This window comes from Dreissena polymorpha, chromosome 3, assembly GCF_020536995.1.
Source record: "Dreissena polymorpha isolate Duluth1 chromosome 3, UMN_Dpol_1.0, whole genome shotgun sequence".
NCBI lineage: Eukaryota > Metazoa > Mollusca > Bivalvia > Myida > Dreissenidae > Dreissena > Dreissena polymorpha.
Genome location: NC_068357.1, coordinates 63,281,683 through 63,297,218, shown reverse-complemented (window position 1 = coordinate 63,297,218; position 15,536 = coordinate 63,281,683). Strand labels below are relative to the sequence as shown.

Sequence of the window (15,536 nt, the reverse complement as noted above, 5' to 3'; positions counted from 1 at the left end):
ATATGTCATTCTTAGTATATGATTTTTTGTAGAATATGTTCATATTTCTTATCCCTACGCTTTTTGAAAAGCGTGTGGATATTGTGGTTATCTCCTCCGTTTGTCCGCCATGGCCACTATCTCCTCATACACGATAAGCACAAGAACCTTGAAACTTACACACATGGTAGCTATGAGCATATGTGCGACCCTGCACTATTTGGAATTTTGATATGACCCCTGGGTCAGGCCGTTTCAAAGATGTACACTCATTTTTTTATTTTATGTACTATAACATTTGCCATAACTTTTGCAATATTGAAGATAGAAACTTGATATTTGGCATGCATGTGTACCTCATGGAGCTGCACATTTTGAGTGGTGAAAGGTTAAGGTCATCCTTCAAGGTCAAAGGTAAAAAAAAACAAATCCAAGGGAAGAAATAAGCTTTAAAGGAGGTATTTAATGAACATGCCAAATGATCTTTTTTTTTTCAAATAAATCAAAGCGGCGCATTAGGGGTCATTGTGACAAATACATCTCTTGTTTTATGTTATTATACATTAACTTCGTCATTTCTACACCAATTTACTTCCATTTGATACTGAACATCTCTTATGACAATACGGGTCAATCTCAACTATGCATGGTCCCATCACCAACCCCGGGGCGCCCCCTGGGTCAAACATGCGGAGTGGGGATACGCGTCGGCCTCTGTCGTGCCATTTCTAGTTTGTGTTTTACTATGTCCGAAACTCATATACATATATATATGTACGTATAACAAAAAAATTGTTCTTCAAACAGTATATATAAAGAATATAAGAATGCTCTCCTTTTTAAATGTTAAAGTTAATGGAAATCAATCGACCAAGAAAAAGAAAGATAAACAGACTTGTATGTTCTTATTGACATGATAATTCAGCGGAATGATGAGACAACAAAATTGACTGGAAGATTTTTCTCTACGTATTGACGTATGTGCGTACATACGGACAGGTGCATAGCAGGAATGCAATTTGAAGTATAATCCCACTTATTGATGCAAACATTTGAAGTATAATCCCACTTATTGATGCAAACATTTGCACATTGTTCAGTTTTGACTTCTAAAATACTATTCCTTGCATCATGTCGATGCATAGGTTACCAAAAAGCTTAAATATAAGTGTTTTGTCGACTGTAAACAATTTTTTTTACTTACAAAAGTTAAGCTAAGGGTCGTTTGACTCGTATTTTTTTTATTCTATTGAAGTAAGAAATGGAAACGAACCTTCAAGGATATTCAAATATTTGAATATTTGTTACTGATTGTCACAAAGACCACTATACATAGAATCTTATATGCATTTTGAAAAAATGGAATATAGTTATAATTTAAATATGATTATAGATTAGTATGTTCGTCATTTGTCACTTAATATATTTTATTTTCATAAGGTATAATATAATTCCGGTAGATTCAAAAGTCCGACCTAACCTCCGCCCGAACTAAGTACTGTTCCTGATCGACACAAATATCACTATAAAATCTTATATACATATTTGAAAAGGGGATATAGTAATACTCTTTGAAATGATTATTTATTGTTACGTTTGTCATTTGTTACTTCAGACATTTTATCAGCTTATCTATTTTTTGAAAAAAAAATGAGCTATTGTCATCACCTTGGCATCGGTGTCCGGTTAAGTTTTGCGTTTAGGTCCACTTTTCTCATAAAGTATCAATGCTATTGCATTCAAACTTGGTACACTTACTTACTATCATGAGGGGACTGGGCAGGCAAAGTTAGATAACTCTGGCTTGCATTTTGACAGAATTATGTGCCCTTTTTATAAAGTTTGGTTAAGTTTTGTGTTTATGTCCGTTTTATTCCTTAAGTATCAAAGCTATTGCTTTCATACTTGCAACACTTACTAACTATCATAAGGGGACTGTGCAGGCAAAGTTATGTAACTCTGACTGGCATTTTGACAGAATTATGTGCCCTTTTTATACTTAGAAAATTGAAAATTTGGTTAAGTTTTGTGTTTTGGTCCACTTTACCCCTAAAGTATCATAGATATTGCTTTCATACTTTGAACACTCGCAAACTATCATAGGGGGACAGTAAAGGACAAGTTGCATAACGCTGGTTGTCATTTTTACGGAATTATGGCCCTTTTTTGACTTAGTAACTTTGCATATATGGTTAAATTTTGTGTTTAGAGCCACTTAACTTCTAAAGTATCAAGGCTATTGCTTTTAAACTTCAAATACTTTCATGCCATCATGTGGGTACTGTACCTGGCAAGTTGAATTTTACCTTGACCTTTGAATGACCTTGACCTTTGATATGATAACTTGATATTTGGCATGCATGTGTATCTCATGGCGCTGAACATTTTGAGTGGTGAAAGGTGAAGGTCATCCTTTTAAGGTCAAATGTCAAATATATGGCGTCTGTCCGTTCGAAAACTTTAACATTGGCCATAACTTTTTTAATATTGAAGATAGCAACTTGATATTTGGCATGCATGTGTATCTCATGAAGCTGCACATTTTGATTGGTGGAAGTTCAAGGTCAAGATCATCCTTCAAGGAAGAAAAAATCCAAAAAAATCAAAGCGGCGTTCTCATGAAGCTGCACATTTTGAGTGGTGGAAGTTCAAGGTCATCCTTAAAGGTCAAGGTCATCCTTCAAGGTCAAAGGTAAAAAAACAAATAAAAAATTTCAAAGCGGCGTTATCATGAAGCTGCACATTTTGAGTGGCGGAAGTTCAAGGTCAAGGTCATTCTTCAAGGTCAATGTCATCCTTCAAGGTCAAAGGTAAAAAAAAAATCAAAACGGCATTACCATGAATCTGCACATTTTGAGTGGTGTAGGTTCAAGGTCAAGGTCATCCTTCAAGGTCAAGGTCATCCTTCAAGGTCAAAGGTCAAACAAAATTTAAAAAAATCAATTTTGAGTGGTGGAAGTTCAAGGTCATCCTTCAAGGAATAAAAAAATAAAATAATTTCAAAGCAGCGTTCTCATGAAGCTGCACGTTTTGAGTGGTGGAAGTTCAAGGTCATCCTTCAAGGTCAAGGTCATCCTTCAAGGTCAAAGGTCAAAATTTTTTGAATTTCAAAGTGGCATTCTCATGATGCTGCACATTTTGAGTGGTGGAAGTTCAAGGTCAAGGTCATGCTTCAAGGTCAAAGTTATCCTTCAAGGTCAAAGGTTAAAAAAAAAATAATTTCAAAGCAGCGTTATCATGAAGCTGCACATTTTGAGTGGTGGAAGTTCAAGGTCATCCTTCAAGGCCAAGGTCATCCTTCAAGGTCAAAGGTCAAAAAAATATATTTCAAAGCTGCGTTCTCATAAATGTGCACATTTTGAGCGGTGGAAGTTCAAGGTCAAGGTCATCCTTCAAGGTCAAAGGTAATTTTTTTTTATATTTCAAAGCGGCGCAATAGGGGGCATTGTGTTTCTGACAAACACATCTCTTGTTTTTTTCAAACATGGTTAAAAAACACAAATATTTATTTTTATGATTGAATTTTTGAAATACCGTCCAACCATCCCATCCAAGAATCTGCCCCCCCCCCCCCAAAAAAAAATATTTTTTTTTTCATTTTTGGAAGATAATGTAATATGACCACACTCCCACACTATACACCCCTCTCCACTCCACCCCTCCCTCCTTTGTGATTGAAATTGAGATAGGTCCCTACACCTTTAAAAAGAAAAATAGATGAGCGGTCTGCACCCGCAAGGCGGTGCTCTTGTTTTATAAGGTATCAGATATTTCCAGTAAACTTATGCCCGGGATCCTCATTTATTTCAATACTATACTTAATTATTTGGATTACTTCCACAGTGCTTTTGTTTTGGCATTATTTTTCCAAAAGGACTTCACAATCATGATGATGTCAAAACTTGGATAACACTTTGAAATTACATAAATTATATTCCTACTTTTTTCTCTGACAAAAACCACAAACCGTTGTGAAAGAGTTGTTTTTATTTACACAAAGAAAACGTTGCAATAAAATACTGACACATTATTCAGACAAACATGCAAAAAGGTCCAAGTACTTAATCAACCAACCTCAATTGAACATGCGTCTACAACATATAGCTAGTTTGAAAAGAACTATTTTGAAGCTAAATAAATTGATACTTACTGCAAACAAATTTAATCACTGAATACTAATAAGATATTCATGGATTTAAAATACGGATATAACAATTAAAATGATTGTTTATTTGAAGGTAACGCAAGTCAAGTAGCCTCGGTTGTCTTAATTGCGAGACCCTAAACTGAGAATAAAATACAATAAAACACGTTGTATTAACACAATTAAAACAAGAGCTGTCAAAGGACAGAGCGCTCGACTATTCAAGTGCTTGACAGTATAACATAAGCCATCATGGGGAAAATGTTCATATTCAATAATTTATTAGACGATCTTTCAAAAATAAAAAAAGGATTTTGGACGATCTTTCAAAAATAAAAAAAAGGAAAAAAACATATACTTTTTTTTTTTGGGGGGGGGGGGGGTAGGGGGGATGAGAGGGGGGTATAACGTGGGGTGTGGTAATTAATTAAAAAAATTATTTTTTTGGGGGGGAGGGGGTAGGGGGTGGTAAGGGGGGGGGGGTTAGCGGGGGTTATAATGTGGGTGGGGTAATTTATTAGATGATGTTTAAAAAAATATTTTTTAGGGGGGGGGGAGGTTGGGGGGGGGGAAGGGATTCTGGGTAGGGGCGTGGGGTATTGTTTGGGGAGAATCCATCGTGGTATTCAGGAAAGTGTTGTTTTGTCAAAGTAATAATAAAATGTGATCATAAATAAAGAAGTTATGGCAATTGAAGCAAAATGTTCAATTATCTAAGTGTAAAAGGGGCCATAATTATGTCAAAATGCTTGATACAGTGGTGTGCTCTTGTTTATAGGTTTGGGTCATGTTGGTAAACAAGAATGCAACATATAAAAGCAATATGTCAAAGGATATAGGAAATATTTGGGGTAGTACGCAAACTTTAACATAGATTTATCAATATAAATATGCATATTCTAAGTATAAAAGGGGCAATAATTATGACAAAATGCTTGATAGAGTTGTCTGCTCTTGTTTATAGGTTGGGGTGATGTTGGTAAACAAGTATGCAAAATATGAAAGCAATATGTCAAGGGACAATGAAAATAAATGGGGTAGTACGAAAACTTTAACATTTGCTGCATAATATAAGTGGAAAAGGGGCCATAATTATGACAAAATGCTTGATAGAGTTGTCTGCTCTTGTTTTTAGGTTGGATTCATGTTGGTAAACAAGTATGCAAAATATGAAAGCAATATGTCAAGGGACAAAGAAAATATTTGGGGTAGTACGAAAACTTTAACATTTGCACGCTAACGCAGACGCTCACACCGACGCCAGGGTGAGTAGGATAGCTCCACTATATATATTTCATATACAATAGTCGAGCTAAAAATGATAAAACCACTTAAGACACTACTCCACCCCAGATACCCTCCCAAATGAGAATGATCCTTTCGTTAATTGACGGCACATGCTTTTCGAACAATGACTGATACACGAATGTTTGCGCTAAACCACACAAATGCGCCTTGACACTGATAGGTTCCTTGAATATAAATTGAAAATTCGAATCAGAATTTATAGAAATCACCCATTTTTAGTCCATCTATTTTTTGAACAAAAAAATGAGCTATTGTCATCACCTTGGCGTCGGCGTCCAGTTAAGTTTTGCGTCTAGGTCCTCTTTTCTCATAAAGTATCAATGCTATTGCTTTCAAACTTGGTACACTTACCAACTATCATGAGGGGACTGGGCAGGCAAAGTTAGATAACTCTGGCTTGCATTTTGACGGAATTATGTGCCTTTTTCATACTAAGAAAATTGAAAATTTTGGTTAAGTTTGGTGTTTAGGTTCATTTTATTCCTTAAGTATCAAAGCTATTGCTTTCATACTTGCAACACTTACTAACTATCATAAGGGGACTGTACAGGCAAAGTTATGTAACTCTGACTGGCATTTTGACAGAATTATGTGCCCTTTTTATACTTAGAAAATTGAAAATTTGGTTAAGTTTTGTGTTTAGGTCCACTTTTTTCCTAAAGTATCAAAGCTTTTGCTTTCATACTTGCAACACTTACTAACTATAGTAAGGGGACTGTGCAGGCAAAGTTATGTAACTCTGACTGGTATTTTGACGGAATTATGGGCCCTTTATACTTGAAAATTTGGTTAAGTTTTGTGTTTTGGTCCACTTTACCCATAAAGTATCATAGATATTGCTTTCATACTTGGAACACTTGCAAACTATCATAAGGGGACAGTAAAGGACAAGTTGAATAACTCTGGTTGTCATTTTTACGGAATTATTGCCCTTTTTTGACTAAGTAACTTTGAATATATGGTTACATTTTGTGTTTAGATCCACTTTACTTTTAAAGTATCAAGGCTATTGCTTTTAAACTTCAAATACTGTGAAACCATTTATTTTCGTCGGCACAAAATTTCGCCCTTTTCATAAAAATGACTATTTCGTCCGCTCTTAAATTCGTCCATTTCTGGTTTTGAAAAAAAAACAACGTCCGATTTGTTTGTAATTCATGTAATACGCGGTTGCGAAAAAATCGTGCTGGGGAAAGAGAGGTGACACTTGGTAGTCACTTGCAGGAGGTGTGCCTTGTTTGGCATATGCCAATTAACAAGTCTGTTATTTTAGGTGACAGTAACTGTCCCTTATTATTTTATTTCATTGACACGTTATTTGTTATGATTAGCGGATACTATAAGTAAGTGGGACTGAATAATCGTTAACGAGTGTTTTAAACAACGAAGCCAATTGCCAATTAGTCTGTTTCCATTACTATCACGGTCAAATTTGTAACAAAGCGCAGAATATATTTCAGTCAGGTGTTGATCACACATCGTCATATTTTAATTGCGTTTAATAGTATTGTCTTTAATCCGGATTCGCCGCGTGTAGGCTGTATAATCTGCAACACCCCTGAAAAACACAATACACACAATGGGTAATAAAGTTGTTAACAATTAGTGCTAATCAACACTATTATACCTAAACGAAGTCGACGCATTCGATACAGCCGTATTGCATTCGCGTTTTACAGGAAATGTCAGTTGTCAGTACACTGTATAATGAACACCCCTTTGTGTAAAAACCGGATTTAACTTGAGTGTGAATAGTCGACTGTTTCATGTTCTTTGTATCAATACCATCTGTGTATCTGTATTATAAGTATACCAGTCAACAAACAAGGTGCGCGCTTCCGCATATGAGTATTCGGACGTTCAAAAAATTGACCTACGGTTTAGCGTTCATGCCGTCGAACGCATTTAGCAATATAACTCGTTTTTTGTTCACTATTTCTTTACTTGCAAAAAATACTAGTGGCTTATAACTTATCTTTTTTCCCGCATTTTGCGAGTGTGCGAGTGTTAATTTCGAGCCTTGTGTTTATGCGTGGATTACGCTGGATTTAAATGCCTCATGCCTACGGTAATTCAGTCTTTTTTGTTTCAAATATGGGACATGATTGTTCGTTAGGATCTTGAATTCGTCCATCGGTCGAAGGACGAAAAAGGCGAAAATTAATTCCGGACGAATAATAATGGTTTCACAGTACTTGCATGCTATCATAAGGGTACTGTACCTGGCAAGTTGAATTTTACCTTGACCTTTGAAGGACCTTGACTCCCAATGTCAAATTATTAAATTTTGCTAAAATTGCCATAACTTCTTTATTTATGATTAGATTCGATCGATACTTTGACAAAACAACTCTTACCTGACATACCACAATAGACTCCACTCAAACCATCCCCCACGCCCCCCGAATCACCCCCTATTATTTTTTTTATTTTATTAAAGATCATCTAATAAATGACCACCACACCCTCACACTATACCCTCCCCCCACCCCCAAAAAATAATTTTTATGCCCCCGGTAGGGTTGCATATAGCAGTTGAACTGTCTGTCAGTCTGTCCGTCCGTCCGAAAAAAACTTTAACATTGGCCATAACTTTTTCACTTTTGAAGATAGCAACTTGATATTTGGCATGCATGTGTATCTCATGGAGCTGCACATATTCAGTGGTGAAAGGTCAAGGTCAATCTTCAAGGTCAAATGTCAAATTAATGGTGTCTGTCCGTCCAAAAACTTTAACATTGGCCATAACTTTTTTAATATTGAAGATAGCATCTTGATATTTGACATGCATGTGTATCTCATTGAGCTGAACATTTTGAGAGGTGAAAGATGAAGGTCATCCTTTAAGGTCAAATGTCAAATATATGGCGCCTGTCCGTCTGAAAATTTTAACATTGGCCATAACTTTTTTAATATTGAAGATAGCAACTTGATATTTGGCATGCATTTGTATCTCATGAAGCTGCGCATTTTGAATGGTGGAAGTTCAAGGTCAAGGTCATCCTTCAAGGTAAAAAAAATTAAATTAAAAGCGGCGTTCTCATGAAGCTGCACATTTTGAGTGGTGGAAGTTCAAGGTCAGGGTCATCCTTCAAGGTCAAGGTCATTCTTCAAGGTCAAAGGTAAAAAAACCCATTCAAAGCAGCGTTCTCATGAAGCTTCACATTTTGAGTGGTGGAAGTTCAAGGTCAAGGTCATTCTTCAAGGTCACCCTTCAAGGTCAAAGGTAAAAATAAATAATTTCAAAGCGGCGTTATCATGAATCTGCACATTTTGAGTGGTGGAAGTTCAAGGTCAAGATCATCCTTCAAGGTCAAGGTCAAGATCATCCTTCAAGGTCAAGGTCATCCTTCAAGGTCAAAGGTAAAAATATATATAAAAAAATTCAAAGCAGCGTTATCATGAAGCTGCACATTTTGAGTGGTGGAAGTTCAAGGTCATCCTTCAAGGTCAAAGGTAAAAATATATATTAAAAAATTCAAAGCAGCGTTATCATGAAGCTGCACATTTTGAGTGGTGGAAGTTCAAGGTCAAGGTCATCCTTCAAGGTCAAAGGTCAAAAAATAATTAAAAATCAAAGCGGCGTTCTCATGAAGCTGCACATTTTTAGTGGTGGAAGTTCAAGGTCAATGTCATTCTTCAAGGTCAAGGTCATCCTTCAAGGTCAAAGGTCAAAGGTCAAAAAATAATAATTTCAAAGTGGCGTTATCATGAAGCTGCACATTTTGAGTGGTGGAAGTTCAAGGTCAAGGTCATCCTTCAAAGTCATCCTTTAAGGTCAAAGGTCAAACAAAATTATTTCAAAGCGGCGTTCTCATAAAGCTGCACATTTTGAGTCGTGGAAGTTCAAGGTCAAGGTCATCCTTCAAGGTCAAAGGTAAAAAAAATATTTAAAAAATTTCAAAGCGGCGCAATAGGGGGCATTGTGTTTCTGACAAACACATCTCTTGTTTTTTCAAACATGGTTAAAAAACACAAATATTTATTTTTATTATTTTATGTTTGAAATACTGTCCAACCATCCACCCAAGAATCCCCCCACCAAAAAATTATTATTTTTTGCATTTTTTTTGCATTTTTGGAAGAAAATGTAATAAATGACCACACCCCCACACTATACACCCCTCTCGGCTCCACCCCTTCCTCCTTTGTGATTGAAATTGAGATAGGTCCCTACACCTTTAAAAAGAAAAATAGATGAGCGGTCTGCATCCGCAAGGCGGTGCTCTTTTTTTCATATTCGTTCCCATCCTTAATTGAAATACATAGCATTACTTAACGAATACTATCCAATTTCGCGGGGGTAAGGTTGTGTGTAGAGCATAGTAGCTCAAGTTAAGAAGATTTGTTAAAACAATGTTAAGTCAATAAAATATTGATAACTGTTTATATCTAAAGCAAGTGTATCCCACAAGATTACATTTTGAACACATAATACAAAATGATCGACACATGGCATGATCTTCAGAAACTAATATAAGCCAAGACCCTGTTCTTCAATCTTGTGTGATTCAACATTTATCTTAAACTGCAAAGCTTGCGTCATTTACTCTGTTCACCATGATGAAAGCGTTGTTATGAGCGTTTAATGAAAAGGACTTCACTTTTTTTTTTCTTGCAGACAACAAACTCATATCTGCACTCGTTAGTGTGGCTCCTTATATGTCTAACCAGGTTATCGTTTTGGCGGAACTTCATCCCACACATGGAATATTGGAAAGGTTTGTCCATGGTTTGGCGCATCATGTGCACTTTAAGGAAGGATGTAATTGAAAAGCTTTTGTCACACACGCATCATCTGTGCAACCGTTCTCCTGTATGAAACCTTAAGTGCATCTTGAGTTGAGATCTGATGACAAATCCCTTTCCACACACGATGCAATTGTGAACCCGATCCCCCCGTGTTAATCCACATATTCCTTGAGACCGGATTCCATAACAAGCCCTTTCCACACACGCTGCACATGACTGACCGCACCAAGTGTGTATCATCATATGCTTAGTGAGGAAGGGGCCTTTAACAAAGTCCTTTCCACAAATGCTTGAACTGTGTGGCCACTCTTCCGTGTTAATCCTCTATTCCTCATATGCCTATTGAGATTTGAACTGGTGAAAAATTCCTATCAACTAACACTGCTACTGTAAGGCTGCTGTCATGTGTGAAACCTCATATGCCTTTTTGAGGTCGGACCTGGTGATAAATCGCTTTCCACAAACACTAGACATGTATGAACACTCTCCTGTGCTCATCCTCATATGCTGAGTTAGGTTACCATTGGTAGTAAACCCCTTTTCACAAACACTGCAACTGAAAGGCTCCTCTCCTGTGTAAATCCTCATAAGCTTTTTGAGGTCGGACCTGGTGATAAATCCCTTTTCACAAACACTGCAACTGTGTGGCCGCTATCCGGTGTGATGTTTCATATGCTGAGTAAGTGTTGAACTGGTGACAAATACCTTTCCACAAACAATGCAACTGTGTGGCCGCTATCCGGTGTGATGCTTCATATGCTGAGTAAGTGTTGAACTGGTGACAAATACCTTTCCACAAACACTGCAACTGTGTGGCCGCTCTTCTTTGTGACTCTTCATATGATTTGTGAGGTTCCAGCTCCTGTTAAATCCTTTTCCACAAACACTGCAACTGTGTGGCCGCTCTCCTGTGTGAATACTCATATGCTGAGTGAGGTGTCCAAAGTAGATAAACCCCTTTCCACAAACATTGCAACTATATGGCCGCTCACCTGTGTGAATCCTCATATGCTGAGTTAGGTGACCATTGGTAGTAAACCCCTTTCCACACACATTGCAACTGAATAGCCGCTCTTCTGAGTGAGTCCTCATATGCTGAGTTAGGATACCATTGGTGGAAAATCCCCTGCCACAAACACTACAACTGTGTGGCTGCTCTCCTGTGTGAATCCTCATATGATACATGAGTTTGGAGCGGAAGATGAAACCTTTTCCACACACACTGCAACTGTGTGGTCGCTTTGCTGTGTGATATCTCATATGATTACTGAGGTCAGCATTGGCAACAAATCCCTTTCCACAAACACTACAACTATGTGGCTGCTCTCCTGTATGAATCCTCATATGATACATGAGTTTGTAGCGGAAAGGGAAGCCTTTTTCACACACACTGCAACTATGCTCTGCTGTATGAATCCTCATATGCACTGTGAGGTCGAAGCCGGTAGCAAATCTCTTTCCACACACGCTGCAACTTTGTGGCCGCTCTCCTGTGTGAATTCCCATATGCCTAGTGAGATAGGATTTGGCGGAAAATCTCTTTCCACACATGCTGCAACTGTGAGGCCGCTCTCCTGTATGAGACCTCATATGCCTAGTGAGATGGGAATAGGTTAGAAAGCCCTTTCCACACACGCTGCACACATGCGATCGCTCTCTGCTGCCAATGCTTATAGAATTAGTGAGTTCTCTTGAAGGAATCCCCTTGTTGACTTGAAGCGCGTTTTTATTTGGAGAAGTTATGTCTATTATTTTGTGTACATGTAGGTGTTTTCTGAACTCCTGCAACTCGGAATATTCTGCCCTGCATACTGAGCACGTGTACCTACACCCAGCAGTCTCCTGACAGTCAGTAGCCCCTGTGAAATAGACAATCAATTTAATGAAATAACATTATAATGACCAAATAAATGCTTTATACATGTATAGACCTTTATGTTAGGGACTAATGTATTGGCGCTACGCTGGGTCTAAAATATGTGATCATTTACAAAGTTGATTAAAATTTGTCTTATCTGTAGAGAAAACAACGTCCACACTTTGAAGCATGAAATAGCCTGATAGGATGTTCTGTTTGTGTTTTAATCAACACCAATAAAATATTCCTGAATTCGTGTCAGCTTGTCAACTGGCAACTTGCCTACTAACATAATGAACAACAAATAATAATTTTAATTTGATGTTAACTTGGGGAGAAAATAAATAATGTAAGCTTACTGAGCAAACAAAAACCATTATTATTTAGAAATCAAGCTGATACATGGTAAAACAGACAAATATATGTCACAATAATGATCTATTTTGGCAAAAATAAAGGAAACAAATCCAAAATGCAGGAAAATATAGGAAATATAGGAGTTTTCTGAAATAAATGTACATGTAGAGGATTTCTTTAAGAAAATACAGGAAAAAATGTGAATATAGGAATCACTTGACAGCCTCCATTTATTCATTGTGGAAACATTGTGAGGACAGATAGCAAACAATATGAGGATCAGAGGATAAACATACCTAGCGTAGTGTCTTCTATGTTTTTCTTCATACCTCCATCAGTTTCAGGCTCTTGATTACTCACAAGGCCTGCATGTAAAGTGTGGATGGCATTGGTGTCATTTTTGTCTGCGATAACATCAACAATGTGCTCCACAACATGCTGTCTCAAGCTTATCAGGTCCCAAAGACCATGCCCGCAGAGGTCGCACCAGAATTGCTCCTTATCGTTGTGACAAAAGTTGTCATTTGATGTCAACATATCTGCAATTTCACCGCAGTTGTCACATGATGCTGATTTCTCTCGATCGGAACAGATGTTTGCATTTGCTAATATCTCTTAATCAATGTATAGGTTCCCATTTGTCAACATCTCTCGATCAACACAGTGTCACTAGATTATATTGAAGGTGGCGTCAACGTCTCTTGCTAACTATATTTGACGAGTCAACATCTTAATCAACACATAAGTTTGCATAAGTGTAAATATAAAAAGGTCACTTCACTTTCTGGCCGCTGAGAATTCAATCTCTTGATCACAATATAGTGGTCATTCTGTTTTGTTCACCTTGGATTCCATTCCACTCTTCAACAAACCCGGAAAACCTGTAAAAAAATCAAATCAAGTGTTACATTATTGATTTTATTATTGACAAATAATTGGCAACACAATTGTCTTTTGCAATGTAACAATGAACACAGAACATTGCTTGATTGCGTGATTAACTAGATATGCCACATACTCTAAGGCCCCAGTGACACATACTCATTTAAAGGGGCCTTTTCACAGATTTTTGCATGTTTTGAAGTTTGTCATTAAATGCTTTATATTAATAAATGTAAACATTGGATCTAAAAAAGCTCCAGTAAAACATCAAGAATAAAATTTAAAAAAGCAAAAAAAGTAGCCCGCAGCAGGACTCGAACCAGTGACCCCCGGAGTCCTGAAGTAAAAACCAATTAGACTGCTAGGCCATCCTGCCAAGTATGTATGAAAGACGTATTTTATAGTTTATATAAGCAATCTTTGTAGTTTCACAAAACAACAGAACTCTCAAAATTATTCAATTGTTTCGCGTTGCAACGCTTTATAATTTTCAGGTTTTTAAAGCGTCAAAAAGCATATAATGGCTATATTATACTTTGGCAAATGTTCAGTATTACTGTTTCCTCACAAATATCATAACTAAAACGAAAATGTGTGCATCTAAAACAACTTTTTTCAATTTTGTCAATTTACCAAAACTAGAAAAGATCCCTTTAAATCCACGAAAGATCATCTTTTGCACAATCACCTTTAAATTAAGATTATTCAGTTGAGAAAATTTAAGCAAAGTCCACAACACAAGGATTTTAATACATAAAATCTTGGTAAATATAGATTCTATAGTGGCTAGAAGACAACAAGCAATAATTCTGCCAACTTTCCTTTCCTGACATAATAATTATCTAGAAATTAAGGTTGTTCAAATGAAAAAGAAACCACATAGCTCCTAAAGAGTAGTATAACCCTCACAAGTGTATTAAAGGACTATGCAAGGGGCATATTTTTTTTAAGAGGAACTAGAGGAACATGATAAGTATTTGTATTTCCCCCAGACAACAGTTGCATAGTTTACCTTAAAGACAATCAATTAACAAATAATATGTTTTACCAAATTGTTCTAAAAAAAGACCGATGATATTGCCTTAATTATTTAAGCACTTATTTGATATGGTAACCAAATTCGAAAATCAGTCAAGAAATATGTTAAAATGTCCGGAAAATAACTCTGTCCGGAAAATACTAGACATCAATTTCTCGTCATTTTTACTAAAATTGCTACCTTTTAATTGCAATAAATTTACTTGCAGTTAAGCCTTCAAATGAGTATCGTTGCCTTCTCACCTAGTTATTTATATAGAGATCACAACTTCTGAATAAACGTGTTTTTAATAGTTAGTAATTAGTTACATATTTTTCAGGTAGATGTTGTTGTTGCGTTCGACTAAATAGCGAATGGGTTACAGTATACTAAATAGATTTGCAATCGTGACACATCGACTATCTCTGGAATGCTCCTTTGAACGCGCACTCTTGCATATATAAATCCGGTATAATAATAATAATATAGGCTGATTTATTAAATAAATCGTCTGCAGATCCAAAGTGATAGTTTTGGATTTTAATGCTATACTCTAAAAAAAACAACAACAACAGCATTTATTTGAAGAAACAGCTATCTGTATGGGCCATTGCTTTGCTTTATTTTTGAATATTTCTGTGTGCATTTGGTAGGAACACATTGCTGTTTATCGCAAATTTATGGTCTAATCAGGGTTTCATAAACCCATTGTGTCTGATCACTTATCACATTTCTTATCATCCATGTCTTCAATCAGTAGTAGTATTGAGCAGTCATAGCGTTGAGAAATCTAACGCCAAAATACTTTGGTGTTGCTTTAATTATATATGTAACATATCTGTTTTGTTCCATATAATTGTGATTTGTCCAGGAAAGATAATCAAAAACTATATAATGTATAGATATAAGCATGTTTTATCATAACATTAAAGTGTTTGATAACTTTAATTTTTAAATATTTTCAAATTTATTGCTAAACATGTAAAGTACTTATTGGTTACCAGTAAATTCAAACTTCGTCATTACTTATTAACAATGCTCGTCATGGAAATGTACAAAGGCAATTACGTTTGGCCACAAAAAGGATAATTCATATTTGCCGCAATATAGATTAAGGATAAAAATGCTAGATATTTATCACTCATAATCACTAGTAAAAAGATATCAATACACATTCATTGACAGTCCAATTTGCATCATGTGTAAAAGCCGTTTGAAGTGAAAATTCATCAATATTT

The 15,536-nt window shown here is 36.3% G+C and overlaps 2 protein-coding genes across 9 annotated transcripts in view; one reads left to right on the top strand and one right to left on the bottom strand.

The window, feature by feature from the left end:
* Nucleotides 1–15,536, top strand: part of LOC127874449 (patched domain-containing protein 3-like) — a 55,572-nt gene that overhangs the window by 12,934 nt on the left and 27,102 nt on the right. The window lies entirely within an intron of this gene.
* Nucleotides 9,817–14,667, bottom strand: LOC127874450 (zinc finger protein 501-like). Of its 3 annotated transcripts, XM_052418776.1 has the most exons (4): nt 14,500–14,650; nt 12,695–13,279; nt 10,973–12,042; nt 9,817–10,888 (listed from the first exon to the last, which is right to left on the bottom strand). In XM_052418776.1, the coding sequence occupies exons 2-4, from the start codon at nt 12,933–12,935 to the stop codon at nt 10,835–10,837; spliced, it is 1,365 nt and encodes a 454-aa protein (XP_052274736.1). In that variant the 5' UTR covers nt 12,936–13,279; nt 14,500–14,650; the 3' UTR covers nt 9,817–10,834. The 3 variants fall into 3 exon arrangements, with proteins under 3 accessions (XP_052274736.1, XP_052274734.1, XP_052274735.1); XM_052418774.1 differs by having other exon boundaries at nt 9,817–12,042; nt 14,562–14,667; XM_052418775.1 differs by having other exon boundaries at nt 9,817–12,042; nt 14,628–14,654.

Bases quoted from the DNA above. Each gene is read 5' to 3' on its own strand.
- LOC127874450 (XM_052418774.1), bottom strand. From the start codon at position 12,935: ATGTTGACATCAAATGACAACTTTTGTCACAACGATAAGGAGCAATTC. The intron at 12,043-12,694 runs GTATGTTTATCC...TCTATTTCACAG, and splicing joins CATAGAAGACACTACGCTAG to GGGCTACTGACTGTCAGGAG.